Below are 25,707 nucleotides of genomic sequence, written 5' to 3' on the forward strand. Positions count from 1 at the left end.
TCAAGAACACATAATATAGCACCACCAAGGTATAAACATGACCATAAACATCATCAAAGCTGAACCCTAAATCTACATCAGAGAATCCTCTTGGGCATCATGTGACCACACAAATACTTCATACCCAAGCCTCTTTCAATGTCTCCATTTTCTTGCTCATCAACTTCATCATGTACCTACTTGTCAAAACAATTAGAGCTTTGTAAAGCCCTCTAATCAGCAGATATAACTGCAAAATTATTAATGCATCATCTAGAATGTAAAGCATGTAGTGGAGATGACTTCCTCAACATCCTATTGGCTCTTCCTGAGCCTTGGTAAGGGATCCTCCAAAACATCACAAAGCTTTACCCTAGGCTCCTTATTAACCTAGCTATTGATCCAAACACTTGCATCCATACATGGCCCAAGAGAAGCACGCACTTGTATCCCTTCCAAGCATGGTTTACTATCCATCATGCATGAGGGATCCCATTCGGTTCTCTATTTCCAAAGCTATCTTCTCTAGCAGCAATTCACAAGGTATATCCTACCCTAGTCCTGCACGAGACACTGCCAAGCATGGTCTCACCACTTGTGTTGCATGATTCTAACACTAGACCAACTAGATCCAACTTTAAAGTAAAGCACGCATCTATTGTCTCCTCTTCTGACCCTACGACACATGCACCTTGGCCCACAAGACAATCATCAACCATATACTCTCATCACATAAAGCCGAGGAAAACATGACGTCACTGCTGCCCTAGCATCAACATACACATGCTCATAAACGCTGTTAGAACCTAGTGGGGCTTTTACCATGAACACAGAGTTCTAAAATCATTCAATACTTCATCCAATTCAACATCATCAAGAAAAGACTCCACTATAGAGGCTACACCCACTTCTGTTGGTGCATCAAGAGCATGTGGATGCATGACACATAAATGGATACCTTGTTCACTCGACTCTACATGTTTAAAGAAATCAAGTCCCAATAAGTCCAACTCCGGCAAAAGGGTTTTACAATGACAAACACCCTTGTGTGGGCATATTATTCCATCACATGAGCATCTTGCCCAATATCCCACAATCCACCCCAGAGACTCCTCATTGCTCCACATTCCCTCTGCATTGGCATCCTTGTGTGCATCCTGCAGAACATCCTTCTTTATTAACCACGTTGAGCTAACCTCCTTGAGCTGCCTTCCATTTTTGAAGTAGATCAATCACCATAGAGCTTTATTTCCTCCTTAAGGCCTACCTTCTTGCAATCCATCGCACCTCTTTCTTCATGGTATATGCTACTACATCATCATAGCACCTGACCACCTCCTTCGCTATCCTTTCTTGCAGCTTAGAGTTTAAAGCTCTCACAAAATAAAACTACTCTATGAAAGTAAAAGAGCTATCCAAAGAACTGGGATACCATCCAATAGACATCAAATAGACTCAAAACGGAGTTCCTGGTTGTCCTCAAATGAATGTGAGAGAAGAGAGAGGCGGGGGGTGGTGGTGGTGGTTTTGTGGGTTGGGGTTACTTCTACTTCCAAGATTGATGTTTGCCACATAAGATAGTTTAACCAGCGGGCTTTAGCCCAAGTGATAACGTTAGCTTCGGCCTGCAGATGAATACAGGTCCAAGCACCTACCTATATTTAAATCTCTCAAAAGAAATTGCCTTGGCCTGCCGACATGCAAACCCTGGCACATACATTGAATTAATCTCGAAGAAAAAAGAATACTTTCTTCACTACCATGGCAAGAAAAAATATCATGCATACTCTAGCAGTGACAAATGAAGATAACAGAATTCAATGCAAAACGGACGTATTAAAATCACACGTACTTATGTACCACCAACTAGCCATGTCGGATTGCTAAGAATTATCGTTGAACAAAACTGCTTTTCTTAGTCCGAACAAAAAGTAGCACCTTAAAACCCTGAATTCTTTCACTATGATAGAATAGTGTGATACATACCATGTAATAACAATCGGCCATGAAGTCCTGATAAATAATACACATACATATCAAGCATGAATAAGGGCTCCTCTTTTTACAGATTATTGCAATGTCCAAGGCAGTGCAACCACATTGTGTCATCGATGTAACCCACGTCCGTTCTCACTCTCAGTTGTGCTGCAATGATTGCAGTAGCAGCACCGCAGTTTAGAAGAACAAGGAAGTTAAACGCTGGCTGATTGTTTATTTGGATTCACTCAGAACCTAGTTTCGACCAATTACATGTTCAATAATTAGTCAGCAGCCAGCTCAACTAGATAATTGAGAAATTAGTTTATGCTTAGCCACAAGATCTTAATTTTCTTGCCAATAAGGTGATAACTCAAGTGGTGAAGGTGTTTGCCTAGGACCAAGAGGTCCTAGATTCAAAACCTCCCTTGGTGCTTCCTCAGTGGCATCGCCTACGGCCAGATAATTAAGCGCCTATGGGCGGTGAAAAATCAGTATAACTATGGGAGGATCTTGGGTCGTGTCGAGGGGGGGGGGGGATGGGGGCTTTTTGGAAGGGGAAGATCTTAATTTCCCTCAAGCCACTACATAGGGGCTCACCTTCATAGTCAGAAGAACAAGCTGGCTCACTGGCACCCACTGTGGGGCGATGACTACTTTTCCTGTTACCACGCCTCCAGATGCACCCCTTGTCGCAAGGCCTCTGTCAAAATTGACGAAGCTCTGAAAACTTGCAAAACACAGCTGTATCAGCTAGTGCACAAAGACCCATTAAAGCACTCCAAAAAGATTTGTAAAATGAATTACCTGCTCATCACCCGAGTTTTGCCCTTCAAGCACATGCTATGGAGCACCACAAATCGAGCACTTAGCAAATTAGTCTGAAGTTTCTTCATGAGAAGTAGGCAGGTAAGCAGTTCATGAAGCTGGGATTAAGAAAGCATGACCATCATCTTGTACCATATATGAACCAATGAAACTTCCAAATGTTACTTATGACCTAGCGTAAACGCACATGAATTGTACTGTACAGTTGCATATCATCAGTTGTGGCTGATCTCGAGGCATCGTTGTCTATGATCTTCAACATCTGTAAAGTGGTGTATACCTGTGGAGAGGCCCAAGTTACTTGCAAACGAGCACAAAATTTTTAAGGAACCTACCATTGCAACTAGATGGTGCAAGGACAGTACTCACTTAATCGAGGGGAGATTAGTGTTAATACAACTTAAGACAACAAAATCAAAACCTTGTCAAGAGCAGGGATGCAAAGAATGATGCAGGGCATTATGCAAGCCTTTCAATACTTAGTTTTTAACATCAAAATTAAGAACAAAGATCAAGCTGCACTTAATGGGAAAAAAACCATGGCGTGTTTCTAAAATGTACCGTTTCCAACCATTTAGAACGATAGCGCTCCTCGGTGGCAGTTAATCTACACCCGGCAGTGCCTACCTCAAATTCATGCATGCCTGCCGATCCGAACTTTTAAAATCAAACATAAGGATCAATATACACTTGAAGGCAATCACTTGCAAGTAATACTTTTGTCTGTATAGCATTTGCATTCCTGGCTTCACTGCAATTTTTTTAAATTTAAAAAAAAGTAAGATGTCTCACCACAAGTTGCAAAGAAACTTGTTCACGTGTGTAGCCATTACAAAAAGCCTGAACCGTTGCAGTAACAAAACCATGCAGGGCCAATCCCGCTGGCCTCCCCAGGTTTCGGACACAGACCTGCAACTCCTCGAAGGGTTATTTCACCTCCCAGCAATCAGCAAAAATCAAAGTACAACAACACTCCTGAATCCATAACCACCTTTCCCCTCCTAGGTGCGCACTGTTTAAAATGGCATTGGCCAAGAGAGAAAGAAAGTAAGAAAGTGATATTAACATCTTCAAAATTCCCAAAGGGTCTATGAGACCAAAATGATGTGTACATAGTGTCCATGAAATCTCATCATGGATGAAATAAGAAAAAGCAACAGTACACTAAAACTGAAAACTGAAAGCTAAGATCTCAGACTCTTAAGATTATACAAGATGAAAAATCTGGATCCTACTATGCCAGGTATAGGGTACAATAAGTGAAGGGATGTGGGAGAGCTGAATAAAAACAGTCAACCAACCCTATATGCCAGGCAAGGGCCCATCTAGGATGTCCATCATGGGTGATACAAGGAGGCTAGAGATGTCGAGAGTCTGCTATGAGGATGAGGCTGCTCGATGGCGGGCAAAGATCTCCTGAATCTGGGGTTGATGAGCTAGGGGTGGTCGGGGTCCGACGGGACGAGGCCGTCTAGCTCTCTGGAGTGTGCGTGCCCAGTTTGATGCGACTCCCATGGGCCTGCTGCGAGGAAGCATTGTGGTATAGGCTCCCATATCCACTGTGATGGGCTCTGGTGCCTCCCTATCCACCCCTCTAGGCTGGAAAAAACTGGCGATGGTATGCTGAGTGGAGGGCTGTTGGGGGCGAGGATCTCTATGTAGTGACTCTCTGTGTCGGCTGAGCTCCAGTAGGAAGAGTCCAAGGCACCTCTGATCTGGGTGCTCCATGATCCGGGATAAGGGTCCAAATCCCTCTCTGAATAGGCATTGAAATCTCCCTCTGATCTCATAGTAGACTGGGTTCTGGCAAACATGGTGCTCCTCTGACTCAACCCCTGTCTGCCAGAATCTATATGTCCTCTCCTCTTTGGGTATCCACTTAGCTCTGCCAGTCTCTACCTTTAGTATACGGGATAATACCCTAAGCTGGCCAATGGCTATCCTCATAGCATGGGACATGAAAGCATCGAGATAACTTGGTCTCTATATGAAATCATCTGCTATGAGTCTCAAGAAATGATCTATGTAGATAACTTTATTTGGCAGCACTTTATCCGTGATAGCATCACGATTTGAGGTCGCTCTATGTGCTGCCAATCTGCTGGGGATAAATGTGGTGCCCATACATAAGTGCCGGGGTGACTAAGGTGTCAAAAAGCCAACACTTCGTCCTCGGCTCCTGAAAATGCGCCTAGAAACACTGCCTCTCCAATAAGGCTAGAGTTGCATATCCTCTAGTGAGTCTATCCTCCGTTGTCTGCCTCATAGAGAAGTGTAGACTAGTGAAGGTAGCTCCGAGATAGACATATCAATGCACCACTGTTACTTGCACTGAAGTTGATCGTGGTAACGCACAACAGGGCCCTCTTTATACCTTTCTGGTGAGATCTTTAGCATCCACTTCACGTAGTAAAGAGAGAAGAGACTAGAAGTGAAGTAGACGACACAGTATTGGGTCCCCATTCACCCACTGAAGGGCCCCCTTGCAAGCAAGAGTATTTTCTTATATTAATTCTTTGGAGAATGCTATACAATGCTTGAGAACAAGCGATATGACTGCCCAACGCAAGGACGAGGAACACCGTACATCGGCTCAGTATCCACCCATCCGAGGCACTGCAGAAGACTCTTCGGGCCACTTATGCAAGTCCAGATAGCTATAGGACTGCACATATGCTGGCTGAATGTTGAAGAGGAGCTTCATTGAAAGCCTAGGGATGATAGGATGCTATTTGCTGAATGTTTTGCTGAATTACTGAATGATTTAAGAGGGACTGAAGCAATTGCTTATATATGTCCTCGTGCTGCTGGTCGGTCCATCCAGAGGCAGTCCGCCTGTTTTAATTGGACAAAAATGCTGTTTTACAGCATTAAATGCTGCGTTAACATCTTATTGCTGTTTTTTGTCCTAGCCGACCCCTTGCCTATTGGCCGACCTGCTGTTGCTTGTTTTGATGCTGGACGTCAGGTGCTCTAGGCCCCCCATGGCTGGCCGACTGTAGGTAGGGGCAGAAGTAGGTAGCCGACTGGCTGCCTAGGCCCCTCCAAGGCCTTGATGTTGCCCTTTGTGGGCTGCCATGCTTATGGGATGGCCTTTGGGCTGTCCCATAGAGCAACTATGCATCTATATGCTTGCTAATGCATGAACTAAGCTATGGCTAACTGCTACATGCACTACTCTGATGAATTCTCCAAGTGGGTTAAGAGGACTAACTCCAGACTGACCTCTATGGCTCGGAGACTGACCTACGTAGCTCATGCCTGATTGCCCCTAGAATGAGAGCTCACTGTAACACGCGGAAGCTCTGGGAGTCTTCTTTCAACCCTAAACACCACTTAGAACATGCTGATGCAAAAATGCAAATAGAAGATAGATTAGAGAGAGAGAGAGAGCTGGAAATTCAGTATAATCGTATGGTACAAAAAGGTACCCTAAATCTACAGCCATAGGCTGCCTTCATAAAAGGTGGAAAACACCCAAAATACTCCTAGTGCTGGACCCACTCCCTAGTAGAGTGAATGAATGAATCAATGAGCACAGTTGCCTATTACTAGGCCCTTGGACAAAAGGAGAACTGGCCGACCAGCAGTCGGGACAAAATCTCATAAAGCTTGATGCGCCTGCAGACGCCTCTCATCTGGTTCAGCCGACAGTCCTTCTTGCAGCCAACAATACCCTCCTTGCAGCCGACAGGATCCAAGTCCTTCTCCAAGTCCACACAAGCCAAAACAGCACTTTATGCTCCAACTTCTGGTTCTTATCATCTTTTTCTGGCTGCCCCTTTTGGACTAGCGTCAAGATATGTCCATGGGCAAACATGCACATGACATCCCCCTCTGCTAAACTTGATGGCAGGATTCCAACCTGTTCTTGGATGACTGTCATCATCCCACTCTGTTCCCTTAGTCCCTCTATCATCCATCCGTCTCTGGCAACCCTTTTCACTTAAAACCCGGCCCGATCTCCAAAACCACTCTAACTCTGAATAATATCTATGCATCTGTTCCATCCAGTCCCCAATCCGTTCCTGCCCTGGCTCTGAACACTGTCTTAGTCTTCATTCCTGAGAAATGAGTCTGGCACTCTCACATCACCCCTTGGAGGATAATCCTCCCTTGGGACCGTTGCCCGAGAACCTATCTGGCTCACAGGACTGCCATCCCCTCTGGCGTTGTGGAACACCACCAACAAACCTCCTGGGAGCTCTTCTCGATCTTGTGTTCCTTGCCTTGGGCTTCGTATCCGTGCACTTTCCTGTACCTTGGACCTGTACACCATCAAATGGGACTGAAACAGTGTTTAGCCTTGCTGAGCTGATGCTCTGATACCAATGTAACACGCAGAAGCTCCGGGAGTCTTCTTTCAGCCCTAAACACCACGTAGAACATGCTGATGCAAAAACGCAAACAGAAGAGAGAGTAGAGAGAGAGAGAGACAGCTGGAAATTCAGTATAATCATATGGTACAAAAAGGTACCCTAAATCTACAGCCATAGGCTGCCTTCATAAAAGGTGGAAAACACCCAAAATACTCCTTCATAAATCTACTATAACATGCGGAAGCTTCGGGGGAGATCGGTAACTTCAATGCTCAGAAATCAACACACTTTTCGCGACGGAATTAAGGCACAAAACTAAATGAAGATGTGCAGAAAATAGAGAGAGAGAGGGGGGGAGAGGAGAGGACACGATATTGGGTCCCAATACCCTCTGTAGGGTCCCCCACCACGAATAGTGTATTTGCTTTATTAAATGATGTAAATCTGAAAGAAAATACAGGAAAACTTGGTAAAAGCTACGCTTTTCTTCATGGCTGGCTGGGCATCAGGCGCATGCTTCAACAAGGACTAGGCACTGTTTTGCAAGCAACTTGGGGGCTGGGCAGCCTGTATGGGCTGCCCCATACTTGGCCTACAGCCATAAAAGGCTGCATATCTTGTATGTTTTCCCCTAGCCTGCCCCTATGGCTGTCCTACAGCCCCTCCATGGCTGGTGGGTTCATCAGCCAGGGCCTTCTTGGCCCTCATGGGGGTGGTTTTACACTATCCCCATGCCCACACAAGACTTGAGGTAGCCCTATGGGCTGGCCCCTTTTCCTAAAAGCAAACCCTAACTACCTACACAATGATCTGGCATCTAGTATCATACCAGATACACATAATCATAGTCATTATTCCAGAGGGAGACTCACAACGCGGACTGGCACTGTTTCATGTGCAAGACAATGCACACCTGACCTTGGACTCATGTGCAGGACAATGCACACCTGACCTCGTACGACTGGGATGGATCCCTGGCTAACTCGTCCCAGACTGAGCTCACATGGAACCAGTTTACCATCCCATGTCCTACACCTTCTGTACAGATATGTCGACGTGGCATCCAAGTGCGGGATGCACGTGACATCTCCTTTTGCTTAACTTGATGGAAGCTGCATAGCCTCCAACTATTCCGTCAATAACGCCGGATAATCTTCGAAAAACTCTTTGTCAAGCCATACGGATTCGTGGGTCCCTCGGTCCTGAAACTTCATGAGGAACTGTCTTTGCCTTCGGCCGGAGCCATGCTTGAAACGGTGCAGAAGGATCTGTTCTGGAACCATAACTTCTGCTTCATCAATAATATATGGTTCCCCTTCGTCTTTGACTTCTGAAGGGATTGGACCTGCATATGGCTTTAACCAATAGATGTGAAATACATCGTGCATAGTCCAACTTGGAGGTAGCTTTAATTGCATGGAAACCTCATTGATCTTCTTCTGGATGGGAAAAGGTCCGAAGCTCCTGAAAGACAACTTTGGGCATCGCTTGTCCACCTGCTTCAACCTTTGCTTCATAATCCGAAGATAAACCCAATCCCCTTCCGAAAACTTCATATCCCTTCGGTCTTTATTGGCCTATCGAGTGTAGGCCTCTTGCGCTTTAGCCAACCTGTCTTTTACTGACTCTAAAATCTCCTGGTAAGACTCCATCACTCTCTTCGCTTCAGGTACTGAAGACGAGGTTCTGGTCAACAACGACAGGAAAGGTCTTTTAAACGCTGCCTCATATGGAGTCCTGCCAATAGTTGAAGAAAAAGAATCATTCAAAACAGCTTGAACTAAAGGCAAATAAGATTCCCACTTACCTTGCTGATCGTGGACATAACACTTCAGCACATCAAAGGCCAACTGGTTGTATATCTCTGTCTAGCCGTTCGTCTGTGGGTGGAATGCACTGGAAAAATTCAATTTAGTACCAAAGTTATCAAACAATGCCCTCCAAAAATGACTGGTAAACTTGGCATCTCGGTCTGACACTATGGTCCTAGGAATTCCGCCAATCGGGTACCAATGCCGAATGAACAACTGGTCAACATCCTCGGCGGTCACATTGGCCCTGCAAGGAATAAGCATAACAAATTTGCTAAATCTATCAACAATAGTTAAGCACTGCGTATTACGCTTACCCGGACTGGGAGGCAGATTCGTGACAAAGTCCATTGAAATATCTTGGAAAGGACCCTCAGGAATTGGCAAGGACTGTAATAACCCTGTCTTCTTTCCACGAGGAGCTTTCACCTTTTGACAAATATCACAGCGTTGTACATATGTAAACACATCTCACCTCATCTTTGGCCAATAATATTGCCGTTCCAATTTCTCCAGAGTCGAATTCATGCCGCTATGGCGTCATGGAGAAGAGTGGAGAGGAGCTGCCCTGAACGACTTCATGACACAGTCGGCCTTTGTAGAAAAGCCAACCATCACGTATCAAAAGTGGCATGGTCCTGTGGCATCCAATGCTTGTTTCCACTGTGTACCGAATTCCTCGGAATCCGCGTACGTGTGCTTCATGTCATCTAGTCCTGTACCAACAAGATCGAGTCTAGTGGTCTGAATTGAAGTCACTTATCCCTTCTTGCTCAAAGCATCGGCCACTGGATTGGCCTTTCCTGGAAGATACTCAATCATACCACTGAATTGCTCGAATATCTAGCTCCAGCAGTGTTGTCGGTCACTCCACTGTGCACTTGGCATTGTCTGAATCCAGCGTAATGCCTGATGGTCAGTGCGAACCTCAAAGTCATGGCCATAAAGAAAATGTTTCCAATGTTTCAAGACTTGTATAATTGCTAGGAGTTCACGATCATAGACTGAGTAACTTTTCTCTGCGGGCAGTAACTTACGAGACATGTAAGCTACTGGATGACCATATTGTTGTAACACACTGCCGATTGCGATGTTACTCACATCGGTGATCACCTGAAATGGATCGTCCCACAAGGCAAGTGCTAAACAAGGCGCTTCTGACAAAGCCACCTTGAGGTTCTTGAATGTCTTCAACGCTCGTGGAGTCATTCGAATCTTTTGCCTTCTTGTCTTCACACCTTCTAGCAGATCGGTGAGATCCACCGAGAGATCAGAAAACTTGTCTATGTGGGTGGAGTATGCCTGGCATATACCTGTTAGAATACGCAACAGAGATGATGACCAGGTCTGGGAACACGAGCAAAACGCAATGAATAACAGTACGAGAGAGAGTGGTAGAGGCGTGTAACTCTGCTCTATATACACAAGAAGATCCCGGGAATAATACAATAGTGACAAGGGGACTGGGGGCCATTTTATATGGCCCCCCAACAACAGTCGGCCTGCTGTAGGGCAGCCGACAAGGCCTGAAGGACTCCACGACCAGCAGCAGCACCAGTCGGCCAGCTGAGCATTATCGGCCAACAACTATGAGGTCCACGACCAGTCATACACAGTCGGCCACCTCCAGCAAGTAGACTAATGCAAGCAGCTGCAGTCGGCTACAGACGAGGACATCCTGCCACCTCAGGGCTGCCTCCCAAGCCACTAAAAAATAGAGAAAAAAGGAGGAAAAATACAGAGAGTGGGAAAAAATGAGAAAACACCTCATAAGGGTGGGCACACCCACAACACAGGCCCTGGTGTATATGTATAGACAGGAGATGACTTCTAACACCCCCTCTCAGCTCCTGGCTATGAAACTGTCACGTGCATCCCGCACTTGGATGCCACGTAGACATTTCTGTACAGAAGGTGCAGGACCTGGGATGGTGAATTGGTCCCATGTGAGTCCAGTCCGGGACGAGTCAACCAGGGATCCATCTCAGTCGTCCGAGGTCAGGTGTGCATTGTCCTGTACACGAGTCCAAGGTCAGGTGTGCACTGTCCTGCACATGAAACAATGCCAGTCCGTGCTGTGAGTCTCCCTCTAGAATGATGTCAGTGGTTCTGTGTATCTGGTATGGTACCGGATGCCAGATTACTGAGTAGATAGTGGTTAGGACAAGGGGCCAGCCCATAGGGCTACCCCGGATCTTAGTGTGGGCATGGAAATGGTGTAGAACCACTCCCATGAGGGCCAGGAAGGCCCAGGCTCAACCCACCAGCCATGGAGGGCCTGTAGGACAACCCTAGGGCAAAGATAAGGCAATTTCCAGGAGTTTATAGCCTTTATATGGCTGTAGGGCATGTATGGGGCAGCCCATACAGGCTGCCCAGCCCTTGGATTGTGGGCAAAAGCTGTGCCCAGCCCTTTAGAATCAGGCGCATCACTTTCAGCCTGTTAGGGAAAAAAGGCAGCATTTTTTGGGATTTATTTCAGCATTTATTGCTAAATTTCTGGTCGTGGGAGTAATTGATGCTGGCCAATTGCTCATGGTTGGGTAGTATAAATAGTGGAGGCCACAATCCCAATTGATCATCTCATTATTCACCAAGAGCTCAAGCAAATCAAGGGCTAGACAAGCCAAGGGAATTGCTAAGCAAAGGGGTGGAGAACTGAAGGTCAAGGGCAAGGATTTTCCAGCCAAGAAAAGGTCCAAGATTGCTGTATTTTCTTTCAGATTTCTCATCATTCTAATAAAGCAAATACACCATCTGTGGTGGGGGCCCTACAGGAGTAATTGGGACGCAATACTGTGTCCTCTCCACCTCTCCCTCTCTCTCTCTATTTTCTGCACTTCTCCTTTCAGTTTGTGCGTTAATTTCCGTCGCGAAAAGAGTGCTGAATTCTGAGTATTGAAGTTACCGATTCTTCTCCGAAGCTTCCGCGTATTACAGTGGTATCAGAGCCTACTTCAAGTACAAAGATTCAGCAAAGAAAGCAAAATTTTTTCTCGCTCGTGTGGTTGGTTTTTAGACGCCGGTGGACTACCCCTTTCGGAGTGACTCCTGTCCCTCGTTAGCCTCCGGAAGTCTCCCACACACATAGTGGATGGTCAGATTGCGCTCCAGAAAGGAATTGCATTTTCCTGCTATGGCGAGCTTCAACGACGAGAGAGACCAAGAACCATGGGCACCAGGCAGCCCAGCTAGGGCACCAGGCTTGAGTGTCACAGACATGTTCCAGCAGATGATGCGAGCAATCGCAGAACAGACAGCCAAGTTGGATGAGCAGAAGGTGCAGATCTTGGCTCTGGAGGAGCGTACCCGCTCTCCAGCGTCGCATTTTCCATCTCCTCCTCCCTCTCCTTCCATACCCCAGATACCAGATCCTCGACACATGGACCGTCTCGCGGGGTCACAACCGCAGCCAAGCTCCTTGCTTGAGTTGCAGATGCGTGCATTGGAGATCCGACAAAGAGAAGACGACGCCATGCGACGAGTGGAACACAAGCGTTACCTCAGAGCTTTGGACGCCAGATTGACACCGGCGGCGCTCTCGAATCATTTTCCCGAGAAAATGAACTTTAGTAAGTATAATGGTAAACTCGATCCCACAACTCTTTATTCATGGTTACATCAATTCAAAGCTTACTTTGCCGCAGTTAGGAAAACAGATACTCACAGAGTGATCTTAGCCAGTTGGTACTTGGAAGGTGAGGCCATTCCTTGGTGGACTCAGTGGGCTCATGCCCACACCAGAGCAGGTATGGCAGCTTATGTGTGGGACGAGTTCGTCCGCGACCTTAAGCAGCAGTTTCTACCGCCCCACTACCTTGAGCGACTCGAAGACGAGTTCAGGGAAGTGCGTCAGAACACGCAACCAGTCCTTCAGTTTGCCAATAAAATTTTGACTTTATGTCTGCAATTAGGCTTATGTGATACGGACAAGATAGGGCAGTTTTTGTATGGCCTGGACACGCAAATCCAATGGGAGGTGCGTATGTTTAGACCAGCCACCTTTGAGGACGCACTCTCGCTTGCGCAGAGTGCAGAAATGAAACATAATGGTGGCAAGCCCAAGACTTCCCAACCGGCTTCTCCCAAGGCTAACGCCTCGGGAGGGAAAAGCCAGAACCAGACGGGGTCAGAGCCCGGGAGCCTCTGTGGCTCCAAAACTCGAACAATGCATCTAAGCTTACTCCAGACCAGCAAGCGGAGGCAAGCAAGACATGTGGCAAGTTAAGTGATGAGAAACTTTCTCAGTACAAGAAGGAGGGTAGATGTTTCTTTTGTCATACAGAAGGACATACTTCTCGGGATTGTCCTAAGAAGCCTCCAAAGCCCGCCCCCGCCGCCTCCACAGCTTCCATGGTGAGCTCAGCTCCCACACAGCATAGTAGCAGGGGAACCCCGTTTCCCCCCATTGGGAACGGTGGAACGCGTTTCCCCATGGCCTGAACGAACGGAACGATGGAAACGGGATGAGGAACGTTGAGGTGGTGAAACGTACGTGGAACGCCAGGGAACGACTGTGGAACAGGAGATGGTACGCTGGGCTGCCGTTCCCCCACGTGGGAACGATGACGTGGATTTTTATAAAAAAAAGTAGAAGCCCGTACGCCTTTCGCCGTCGCTTTTCGGAAGTTCACACCCGTACGCCTTTCGCCCGTCGCTTTTCGAAAGTTCATGCCTGTACTGTAGTCGTCGTCGGCCGACCTACAAGTCAACTACAGCCTGCCCGTGACCTGTGGGCCGTGGCCGTGTAGGCTGTACTGCTGTCCACTGCCCGTGTAGGCTGTACTGCTGTCCACTGCCCGTACTGTTCTGCCTCCCCGTACTGTTCTATACTAGGCACTACAGTCGCCCCAGCCAGGCCCCCAACCCTTGCCGTGTACATACTACAGTGCTAAGTGTACACACTAGTGACTACATTCTACTATAGTCTACATACTACATAGTACAAGTCCACAACAGACTACAGTAGTACACTCGTTGGGGTAAAGGCATTATGTCCACCCTTATAGTGTGTACAAGCCCATAAGTTAATAGTACATAGTACACTTAGTACTTTTAATGTACTAAGTGCACTATGTGTACTAGTGCAATATACATGTGTGATAGGGGAGTCACACACTCAATGCTTGAGTTGACTTATCCCCACAACTCTCTCTCTCTCTCTCTCTCTCTCTCCCTTCTTCTCTCTGTGTGTGTATGTCTCCCACATGAAAACCTAACCCTAATTCTCCCATTCAACTGGTATCAGAGCCCTGGTTTTAGGGTTTTGTTCTCAAGGGTGCAGAGCTGGAAATCGGCGTAGAAGAGCTGCAAAACGACCTCATGTGCTGTACGGACTCCTGTGTGCTGCTGTGCAGACCTGGTAGCCCTGGTTGCCTCGCTTCTTCAGCCAAGTCGTAGGCAACGTGACAGTTGCAGCAAGACGTCAGACTCCTGGCCACAAGGCGTCACACCACACGGCAGCAGCGCTCGCAGCAGGTGAGGCGCCAAAGCTAAACGCCGCCAGCAAGCAGGTCAACTAGGTATTGACGGGCAGAGCTACGCGTAGCAAACCACAAGGCAGCTGAGCTCGTGCGCTTGCATAAACGCGTTGGGCGTTACGGCTGGCTACTAGGCGGAGGCGGCGAAAACAGCAACGCGTTGGGCGGATAAAAGCAACGTGGTGAGGCAGGCGAGCGAGGAGGAAGAGCAACGGCGCTTCACCATCGCGCGCAGCCGAGGAGTCGGGCGCCGTGCGTCACCGACTCGATAACGTAAGCGTGCCCGCCCAGTCTAGCTTCGACGGTTCGCTAACGGACGAGGAGCAGACGGCGACGGTATTGACGGCTGCCATGCTGTGAAGTGTGTTGTGCGTAGCGTAGAGATCGAAGTGCGGGCGCCTCTGCAATCGGCTTCATCCCGTTGTTTTTCGTGCGCCTACCTCCAAGCGCCTGCATCTTAGGCGCCTACAGCAGCAGCAACCACGCTGCCCAACCAGGCAGCGCAGAGGGCTGCCCAGCCATCCGTGCATCAGCATCAGCATCAGCATCAGCATCAGCATCAGCATCAGCATCAGCATCAGCATCAGCATCAGCATCAGCATCAGCATCAGCATCAGCATCAGCCGTGCCCCCCTCCCCTCTCCTGCAACAACAAAATTCAATCTGCAAATCTCAGAGAAATTCAAAAATTAAGAGGTATTTGCTTCAATTCTTTGGGAATTTCTTATCAATTCAATCAATTGAGCAAGTACAAGTGCCAAAATTGCTCAAATTTTGAGCAAAATTGGCAAAATTGGGTGACATTGGTCACAATCAGGATCAATTTGCAGGAAATTGGATGTCAAAATTTGGGGCTTTTGATGTAATTGTGCAATTGGGCACTCATACATGCTGTATGATGTGAGAAATGGCACATTCGGGCAAAATTGCAGCAAATTGCAATGCAAATCAAGGGGCTTTTGTGCCGATTGGGTTGATTTGCATGCAGGCAATCGCATTTGATGCTTTGGGCAATGTGTTGATGCCTGTCAAGCACTCAATGTGCCTGTAAATCAAGGGGCTTTCATGTATTGGATGTATATGTGGCCAGGGGGAAGCATCGCGAAGACTCTGGATGCCTTCATGTGCGTTAATGTACCATGTATGATCAGAAATTGATCTTAAATCAAGGGGCTTTTCAAGATTTTATGCTTGTTGAGCTTGGCAAAGCAGCAGGCAAGACTTTTATGCTTTGAATCCTCAGAAATCAGCTTGCAGTCAAGGGGCTTTTGCCCAATTTCTGTTCGGGACTGTTGTATGCAGTGGTCGGGACTGTAAAAGTCTGATTTTCACTCATTTGGACAGCCAGGAGAGCATTTATTGCTACTGTTACCTGCTGGTACAGATTTGGTGCATCTTTGTGTAAGTTTTGGCATGGCTGTACATTGATTTGAGCGAGGAAAAGCTTCATTTTCAGTTGCTGTACTTGCCGGTACAGGTTTGGTACATCATTGGTGAGCACTTGGTACTGTTGTACAGTACTTTGGAAGGGCAACAGAGCACATTTAAGGTGCTGTCCTAAATCTGCAGCAACCAGATTTTGGTGATTTCATCACATACAGTGGGAGAAAAGTTGCATTCTTGCTTCCGCAGTGGGAGATAAAGTTTGGGGGAACAACTGTGAGCACTTTGTGTGCTTTTGGTGCAGTGTTTGCACATTTTGCAGGGAGTCAGGCATTGACAGGTTGCATATTGCTATGGCAACCACAGGTGAGAGCTCTTCATTGCTTCACATTAAGAAGCTTGAAGGCTCACATAACTATGATATTTGGCAAACCCAATGCTATAATGTGTTGCTCCAGAAGAAGCAGCACAAGCCTATCAAAGAAAGGGGCGTAATGCCCGCTTCTCTTACTGCTGAAGAGTGGGAAGATATGGATGAGCTAGCAAGATCCACCATCATGTTGTCTGTGTCAGACACTTTACTTTTTAGCATTCGTGAAGAGAAGACAGCTTGGGGAATGTGGCAGAGATTGGAGGACTTGTATGGCCAGCAAAGTGCCTCAAGCAAAGTGTATTGGTTGAAGAAACTCATAGGTCTTCAGATGAAGGAAGGGGCATCTATGGCAGCCCATCTAAATGAGTTTAATGGTATTGTCAGCCAAGTTATAAATCAAAAGTTGGCAATGGACGATGAGTTCAAAGCCACTTTTCTCTTATGCACTTTGCCAGAGAGTTGGGACACATTCAGGACAGCCACTAGCAATTCGAATGCTATGCTGTCATATGCAGATGTTGAGGGTGCTCTTCTTCACGAAGAGATGAACAGGAAGAACAATTCTGTTGGAAAGTCCAATGCAATGAATGCACGTGGGAGATCCCAGCAAAGGGGAAAAAGCCAAGAACGGGGAAGGAGCAAGTCCCGCTCCAAAAAGGACTTGGAATGCCATTATTGTGGCAAGAAGGGACACATAAAAAAGCAATGCTACAAATGGAAAAATGATCAAAAGGAAAAGGGAAAAGGTAAAGACAAAGACAAGATGAAGCCAAAGATGTAAAGCCAAAGGGCAAAAGTGGAGTTAAGATTGAAGAAGTCAATGTGTCACATGCAGGTGACAGTGAGGATGAAGTCCTATTCACGTCTTCACTTGATGCCCATTCACTTCTTGCAGGAGATGGTCATGGTATGCACTCATGGATCATTGATTCAGGTGCCTCCTTTCATGTCACAGGTTGCAGAGACTTGTTTGTCAGGTATACTGCTCGCAATGAAGGAGTAGTTTATTTGGGTGATAACCATGCATGCAAGATTCTTGGCAGAGGTGATGTGAGGCTTGTGTTTTCAAATGGCTCACAGCTTATGCTCCATGATGTCAGGCATGTGCCTGAGATCAAGAAGAACCTGCTTTCTACTGGACAGCTTGATGATGCTGATTATGTTACCACATTTGGTCGTGGAAAGTGGAAGATTAGTAAGGGCTCACTGGTTGTTGCCAGAGGCTCTAAGGTGGACACTCTTTACTTCATGCATGCAGGTGTTTGTCACCATGCTAATGTAAATGCAACCGAGCTGCCGGAAATCTCTATGTGGCATAGCCGGTTGGGACACATGAGTGTCAAAGGAATGGAGCAATTGTCTCGTTTGGGTTACTTGCCTTGTGATATGCAGCGGAAGTCTTTGTATTGGTTGATCCTGTCACACAAATGCTCACACCGTCTTCTGTATCCTGAGTTTCGTGAGTTTAGCAATCCATTTCATTACTTCAAACTTTAAAGAGATGAGAGAGAGAGATATGAGAACTGTACACCAGATTGGGTCCCGAATTACCCACTGAAGGGCCCCCTATCCCGATAACGAGATAGTATTTGCTTTATTACTTTAGAGAGAATGGCTTTGGACTGTAGATAAGCCAAACGCAAGATCTCGGAGGATCGGAGAGTGGCTGATCTGTACACTGCTGTAGAAACACCTCGATGACTTGATCTCGAGCCTATGCACTCTTCCCAAGGGCATGAGGAAGGGCTGCACACCTGAGGCTGAGAGAAGAAGAAGGTGGACTGTTCTACACACTGTTACAATGCTGAAAACACATATGAATGCTGTGTTACCTTCACCAGATGACTGCTGAATGTGTTGATGATGCATAGAAGGCTGGACACTGATGCAAACAACAGTTTCAGGGCTGGAAACTGCTGTAGACTGCTGATTCAGGGCTGGATACTACTGTGGACAGAAACGCAGGCCTGTAGGAGTGCTGATGGACTGAAACGCAGCAGTTTTGGGGCTGCTGGACAGAAGCTGCAGGGTACTGAGGCTGCTGGACAGAAAACGCAGAGGTCTTCTGCTGCTGGACAGAAAAACGCAGGTGTCTGGGGGCTGCAAACTGGCGTTGATCTATGCTGATCTGTGGGCTGAACTGTGGGCCTGAACTGATGCTGAATTCAGGGCTGAAAGAGGCTGAAGACAGGCACCTAGGGCTGGGCTGAAGCTATGGATCTCAAGGGGCTGGAGAAGAAAGCTTATGGGCACTAGGGCTGGATTAGTCTTGGGCTGAAAGCAAGAGAGAGGAGCAGGGTTGCATCCGTACGTACGTACGGATCGATCCGTACGTTTATTTTTAAAAAAAAACCCCTTTTTGACCTTCAACGTGCGAATTTGGCCTTATTTTGGAATTTCGCCTGTTTCGCCTCCAGTGCTCTGTTTCGCTTTGCTCTGCACACTGTGCACATTGCAACCAGGTAATTCACACGCTCTCTCGCTCATGGCCTTGGTCCCTCATGATGCATCTCTGTCTCGTACTGTACTCTCTCTCTCTCTCTCTCTCTCTCTCTCTCTCTCTGCCAATGTACTACATGATTAATCTCGTCTCTCTCTCACTCCCTCCCGAGTCCGGGGTCCCTCTCCCTCTCTCTCTCTCTCTCTCTTTCCTCCTTTGGAGTATGCTCTACGCTCTCCCTCTCTCTCTCTCTCTCTTTCTTCCTTTGGAGTATGTACTCTGCTCTAAGCTCTCTCTCTCTCTTTGTTTGTGTCACAGAGCTTCCAGGATCCAATATGCCGAAGCCATGCAACCCCTACTGGCAGGAGCACACGAATGTCATCCGTGTTATTAATACGCCGACCCAAGCTGGTTCTGGCACGCGTAGATGGCAGTGCAAGTATTGCAACTTCGAGCTCACGAGCACAATTTCTCGTGTCGTGATACACTTGACAGGTATTGGCACCACCGGCAATTGTGGTGGGTGCAAGCAGGTGCCGCAGGATATCAGAGACAAGCTCATTGCTGAGAATTCATCAACAGCAAAGGGTTCAAAGAAGGTAAGGGGCAGCCAGCACACTCAAGATGCACTTCATGATGCGCTTGTGGGGGAGATGGGTGATTCTTCCACACAGGATAGCCAGTCTACAAGGGGCAGAAAGAGGGCCCGTGTCATGCAGGAGGGTGATGAGGATGATGATGCACATGTGCTGAGACAGAGTACTTTGCCTTCACGTGTGTCATCTCTTTCGTGGGTGAAAGAGAGACAAAAAGTGGCTGAGATGGAGATTGCTTGCACTCTTGTGGAGTGCAACATCTCCTTCAATGTACTGAGGACTGATCAATGGAAGAGAATGGTGAGGGCCATAGCAGAGGTTGGCCACACAGACTCGTGGTCCGGGGTGGACTATAACAAAATGCGTACCACGATGCTTGAAGAGCAGAAAGCCTTGATAGACAAGGCATTGGTACCTGTCAAGGCAGGATGGCAATCTTTTGGGTGCACCATCATATCTGATGGCTGAAGTGATATGCGTAGACGACACATTATCAATATTTTGGTGTCCTCATGTCTTGGCACATACTTCTTGCGGGCTGTGGATGCAGGAAAGGCAGGAGAATCCATCAGTGCTGAGTTTATTTATCACCACATCAGACAGGCAATTTTGGATGTTGGGCCAGAGAATGTGGTCCAAGTGGTGACAGACAATGCTTCAAATTGCAAGCGTACGGGTGAACTGGTCGAGGCAGAGTTTCCTCGCATTGCTTGGACTCCTTGTGCTGCACATTGCTTGGACCTGCTGATGGAGGATATTGGAAAGTTGCCATGGGTGCAACCTAATGTTGCAGATGCTTGGACCTGCTGATGGAGGATATTGGAAAGTTGCCATGGGTGCAACCTAATGTTGCAGATGCCATGAAGATTACTACATTTTTCCGAAAAAAACATCAGGCTTTGGCCATCTTCAGGAGCCATAGTGCACTTGATATGGTGCGACCCTCGAAGACCAGATTTTCTTATATGTTCTTGGTCTTGCAGAGGCTTTTTAGATTGCGGGACCCACTACTACAGACTGTGGTGGACCCGAAATGGAGGTTTATGCACCATGCACAGACAGAGGCCACTAGATACATTCAGCGGAAAGTGCTTGACGAGGCCTTTTGGACAGAGGTACAGAGCTTGACGGTGGCATTGCAGCCTATCCATATCCTCCTCCGAATCACAGATATGGAGGGCTCTACTCTTGGACTGGTCTATCATCTCTTCATGGAGATGAAGCGCCATATTGCCACCTGTACGACATTGACGGAGTCTCAGTGAGTGTACACTTGGATATTGTTCTTGGTTGATTATATTAATATTAAATAATATGCACATTGCAACAATGAACAATATGTTTAAAGTTATATTATATAATGACTGTTGGAATGTTGGCTTGTCAATTTGTAGCCGTGGTGACATCCTGGCTATTGTAGAGCGGCGATGGACATTTATGAGCCGTCCCATTCATGGGATGGCTGCATTGCTTCATCCCTTCTACAAGAAGCCAGAGCTGTTTAGTGAGAGCACTCTGCTCACGCAGAAAGACCAGTACATCAACATAATGTACAACGAGGATGAGCAACTTGAGGTTGATGCAGAGATGGTGAGTTTTATGAACAATCTAGGACCATCCTTTGCTAGAGCGGTGGTTTTGAGAGAGGAGGCGACAAAATTTCCTCTCACGTGGTGGCAGAGCTATGGAAGACAAGGTCTTCCAAAGCTGACTCATCTTGCTCTCCGAATCCTCTCGCAGGTACTCTTGACTCTTTCACAATTGCATCCATCTTTAAAGTTTGATTCATTAAGGGTTTTGACTCCGAAATCGTATCGTGATTCGTGATCGTAGGATTGTTCTGCTGGTGCTTGTGAGCGCAATTGGAGTGCCTACTCCTTGGTTCACACGAAGATCCGCAATCGACTTAGTACCGCTCAGCTGGAGCGATTAGTGTATTGCCGAGCTAACATGAAGCTCGTGCGAGATTATCATGCTTTGGGGACACCCAAGCAGGTATATTTAACTGTCGTACGTCTTTTGACACATTTCAATATAAGTCATTTCTTGTGGTTCTGACTTGTCGGATTTTGCTTTTCCACAGGCAGATCCGACCCGTGTGAAGATGGTGCCAACCTCTACTGAGGGCGACGTGGAGCAGCGTGTCAGAGACGAGCAAGTAGATATTATACGACTCCTCCATAGAGAGTTGGAGAGCATCGATCGTCGTGTCACAAGGTCACGTGCACGGGCTTTGGCGATACCTTTGCGTGAGGAGGCTGCAGATTCAGAGAGCGCTAGACGGAGGAGCATTCGTCGGGGGAAGCTGCCTGTTCGTACGCAGCGGACTCGGGCGAATGAGGCTGTCACTCTCATTCATACTCAGAGTGAGCCAGGAGATGATGATGTAGCACATGGATCTCATGATACATCTTTCACATTGTCAGAATATGCAGCGGAGATGATGACCAAATCTGGGAACACAAGAGCAAAAACGCAGGCAGAAAAAACAGCACAAAAAGAGAGAGATGTAGGCGTGTAACTCTGCTCTGATATACACAAGAAGATCCCGAATATGATACAAATGAGGTATGGGGGCTGAGGAGCTATATATACTCCCCTAGAGGGCAGTCGGCCAGCACTGGAAGAGGCCCACGACTGGACAAAACCCACGACTGCTGAAAAACAGCAGTCGGCCAGCATCTGGTGCCCCATGTCTACACAGAACAAGTCGGCCAGCACTCAGACAGCCCACGACTGCTACAGATGCAGTCGGCCAGCTTCAGAGTGCTCCTGGCATCACCTGGCAGCCCTCCCAAGCCTCAGAAAAATGGGAAAAAATAGGGGAAAAATACGGAGAGTGGGGAAAAATGATAAAACACCTCATAAGGGCGGGCACACCCACAACAAAGGCCCTGGTGTATAAATCTAGACAGGAGATGACTTCTAACACCCCCTCTCAGCTCCTGGCTGTGTGACCAACCACTGGGAGCTGGGGTGCCGCCTGAGCAAATCCTGAGAGCGACTTCGTGAAGAGGTCCACCGTACTATCCTCCGTCGAACAGAACTCCAGCAAGATGTCATCAGCAACAATCTGTTCACGAACAAAGTGCCTCTGGATGACCATGGGTTCCTCCAGTGGAAGCCCAAACCTGCAATGTAACCTCCTCCTGCTCCGTAAAACTGCTCCTGGGCCATAAGTAGATCCCCTCGTGTCCGAATCTCCTCCCCAAACCGAGTCACTCCAACCGCGGAGTCGAACTCCATCCAACAATCCCCCTCCTGTGTACAAGAGTCCATGATCCTTCGCATGCCGCAGAAACCACAGGAAACGCAATCCTGCCTCCCAAAGAGTCATCTGCAACCAAGAGCTCAACCGCCTCATCAGAAAGCTCCCGTCCAATCCGGTGTCCATCAACCAGATCAATGAACCGTACAGCTTCTGAGTCACAGAGACAGCACACTGCTCACAAGGATCAACACCTGTTACGGTGCACAAGCAAGTCCTGGAAACCTGATGAAACCTGTCAACAACCCCCTCTGAATCCGGAACCACAAAGCCTGGAGAAACCACCTCCTTCTGCAAGTAAGCACCTGTCACCTGCCTGGCTTTCCGAAAGGTCCCCGTGGAAAGAACATCCTCAACTACTGGAAGTTCTATGTCCCGAACACGACGAGACATCAGAGCATAAGTGACCTGTTCAGCTTCCTCTGACTCACGGACACAAGAACTACCAACCTCAGTACTGGAAAGTTCCTGCCAACTGCTGCCATCTACTGGCAAGCTATCCACCACCTGGTCTCGGAAAGCTCGCACCTGCAGCGTATCCACACTTGAGTAGCCATTACTAGACTGCCACTCATCACAATCCCGAGGACCTGGGAGAGAGAGTGCTGAAAGCCTGTAGACTCCATTCTCCACTCCACCTTCCCAAACCACTTGGCCTGTTGCTTTGTCCCGGAGAGCAACAAAATGCTCATCAAACTCCACCCGTACGCCAGTCTTGCAAACCTGATGCACTGACAACAGATGAAAACCAAGTGCCGGAACATACAACACCTGGGAGGAATGCTTCCCCCCTCTGCCATCGGGAACTATCTCCATCCTGCCCTCACTGTGAACTGGGATAGTGGACGTATCCCCAGTAAGAATATGACCAGAAAGCCTGCAGAGATCCTGTAAACCGGAACGGGAAGGAGTCATGTGCCTGGAAGCACCACTATCGAGAATCCACTCCCGAGTATCCGTTGCGGAGAGTCCTCCAATCTCCTCCCTGCCTGAAGAAAATGAAGCATCGGTGTCCATCACCTCCAGGTGCACAAAAGCCGGAGTCTTCATGATTGCTGAGGAGTCTTCACCCTTCTCGGTCTTCCGCTTGGGACACTGCCTCCAGTAGTGGCCTTTCTCGCCACAATCATTACAGGTCCTCTCTGCCTTGAGTTTCTCGCGGTCAGCGTCGGACATCTTCTCAGAAGACTTCTCCGATGAAGCCTTCCCCTTGCCCGAGTTACGGCCTTTCGACCGTTGGCCAGTTAAGGCCTCCGAACCTCCACCCTGAGGAGGGTTCGTGAATCGTTCCTCCTGGTCCAAGACCATGGGCACAAGCTCCTCCCACGTGATGGTGCTGAGCCTGCCACTGGTAATCAACGACGAGTAAAATGCTGAGTACGAAGAGGGCAAATGTGACAGCAACGTGATGGCCATGTCCTCCGACGATATCTCCTTCCCAGCCTGAAGAACTTCCTGCTGAAGAGCCTGCAGCTTGTTAATATGCTCCCGCATCGTCGACGACTTTGCAGGGCTCATAACCCGCATCTGTACTTCCAAGGAAATCCTCTTCATGGGCGATACCCTGTTGTAAAGTGAGGCCAAATGCTGCCATATACCTCTGGCCAGCGTCATGTGCTTTACATGATTGATTACCTATGGTGTGCAGTTGAGGAAAATAAACGAACGGACCCTGGCGTTGACGCGATCCCACATCTGCGTCTGGGCCTCCCGGTCCTTTCGGGTTGACGGTAACTCCCCTTCCTCTACTTCCGGCCGTGGTACACCAACAACGACGAAATCGGCGAGATCGTAGGACTCCAGAACGGATTCCATCATCACCTTCCATATGCCGTAGTTGCTCCCGTCCAACTGACGGTCCACCGGAAACGTGGGGAGTGTCGGGATCTTCACATGTCTCTCGGCCATCTCAAACAGATCTGCCATAGCGGGGATGTACTCTGAAAAGGGTGGGTGGGTGGGAACAAAGAAGAACTGATACCTGCAAGTGTCTGTCCAGCAAATCAGCCCGCCTTCCTCTTGCTTCTCCTCTTCCCGAACAGTCCAGAACAGTCCACCAATCAGCCACAAAACAGCCCCCCTCTTGCTCACACAAATCCCAAGACCTATCTAGAGCCTAGGCTCTGATACCATGTCAGAATATGCAGCGGAGATGATGACCAAATCTGGGAACACAAGAGCAAAAACGCAGGCAGAAAAAACAGCACAAAAAGAGAGAGATGTAGGCGTGTAACTCTGCTCTGATATACACAAGAAGATCCCGAATATGATACAAATGAGGTATGGGGGCTGAGGAGCTATATATACTCCCCTAGAGGGCAGTCGGCCAGCACTGGAAGAGGCCCACGACTGGACAAAACCCACGACTGCTGAAAAACAGCAGTCGGCCAGCATCTGGTGCCCCATGTCTGCACAGAACAAGTCGGCCAGCACTCAGACAGCCCACGACTGCTACAGATGCAGTCGGCCAGCTTCAGAGTGCTCCTGGCATCACCTGGCAGCCCTCCCAAGCCTCAAAAAAATGGGAAAAAATAGGGAAAAAATACGGAGAGTGGGGAAAAATGATAAAACACCTCATAAGGGCGGGCACACCCACAACAAAGGCCCTGGTGTATAAATCTAGACAGGAGATGACTTCTAACACACATGTGCCCATGATGGCAGAGCCTGAGTATGACGACGAGGGCAATGTCTTGACAGATGGGGACTTGCTCTCTTCTGGTGCATCGTCATCATCATCATCTGATGAGGAGTTTTGACTCTTAGATCACGTTTCATTGTGGAGTCTAGACTCTGGACTAGCCCTTATGGGCCTTTTGAGGACATTTCTATGATGTAGTGTTGCAGCTTGCTATGTAGTATGTGCATTGTATTCAGTTTGTTTTGATGCATTTGCAGCCTTTTGACATGGATGAGAGTCGAGACTTTTGTTGTGTGAACACTGATTCATCAGTTTATATAGAGCTAACTTCTAAGAGTGGTGATTGGTGATTGAAGATTGATCTCTGTCATCTGATTGAAAAATGGTTTTGGTATCTGATGTTTGATTTCTGAAGTAACAAGTTTTACAACATGCGGCAAGGGTTTTGTGATTACTAATCAAATGCGTATTAGCAAAGACCTTATTAGATTGTCTTGTAGGTCTCTCTCACAATTTAAAATGTATTTGGATCTTTTTATGTTTATTTTGATATGAAATGCCATATAGATTGATATTTTTTACAATGGTACGTATTTTTACGTACACAAAAAT

At 47.6% G+C, this 25,707-nt stretch overlaps 3 protein-coding genes across 4 annotated transcripts in view; 2 read left to right on the plus strand and 1 right to left on the minus strand.

The window, feature by feature from the left end:
* Nucleotides 1-1,922: 1,922 nt before the first annotated feature.
* LOC147603965 (uncharacterized) overlaps nucleotides 1,923-25,707 on the minus strand; it is a 43,582-nt gene continuing 19,797 nt past the window's right edge. The window contains exons 2-7 of one of the 2 annotated variants that reach the window (XM_086796019.1): nucleotides 3,577-3,693; nucleotides 3,346-3,441; nucleotides 2,972-3,064; nucleotides 2,764-2,799; nucleotides 2,557-2,679; nucleotides 1,923-2,211 (exon numbers count right to left, since the gene is read on the minus strand). In XM_086796019.1, coding sequence (XP_086652145.1) covers nucleotides 2,191-2,211; nucleotides 2,557-2,679; nucleotides 2,764-2,799; nucleotides 2,972-3,064; nucleotides 3,346-3,441; nucleotides 3,577-3,693 — 486 coding nt within the window. In that variant the 3' untranslated portion in view covers nucleotides 1,923-2,190. The remainder of the gene's footprint in view (nucleotides 2,212-2,556; nucleotides 2,680-2,763; nucleotides 2,800-2,971; nucleotides 3,065-3,345; nucleotides 3,442-3,576; nucleotides 3,694-25,707) is intronic. The other variant, XM_086796020.1, reaches the window with a different exon arrangement.
* Nucleotides 19,992-20,451, plus strand: LOC147603966 (uncharacterized). Its single transcript, XM_086796154.1, has one exon. It carries the CDS (start codon nucleotides 19,996-19,998, stop codon nucleotides 20,449-20,451), a length of 456 nt encoding a protein of 151 aa, XP_086652280.1. The 5' UTR covers nucleotides 19,992-19,995.
* On the plus strand, nucleotides 20,501-25,431 carry LOC147603967 (uncharacterized). Its single transcript, XM_086795927.1, has 4 exons — nucleotides 20,501-20,926; nucleotides 21,020-21,181; nucleotides 21,270-21,607; nucleotides 25,078-25,431. The coding sequence occupies exons 1-4, from the start codon at nucleotides 20,501-20,503 to the stop codon at nucleotides 25,211-25,213; spliced, it is 1,062 nt and encodes a 353-aa protein (XP_086652053.1). The 3' UTR covers nucleotides 25,214-25,431.

Source organism: Cibotium barometz, chromosome 63 (genome assembly GCF_041138505.1).
Source record: "Cibotium barometz isolate CiBa-2024 chromosome 63, ASM4113850v1, whole genome shotgun sequence".
In the NCBI taxonomy this organism is placed as follows: Eukaryota; Viridiplantae; Streptophyta; class Polypodiopsida; order Cyatheales; family Cibotiaceae; genus Cibotium; species Cibotium barometz.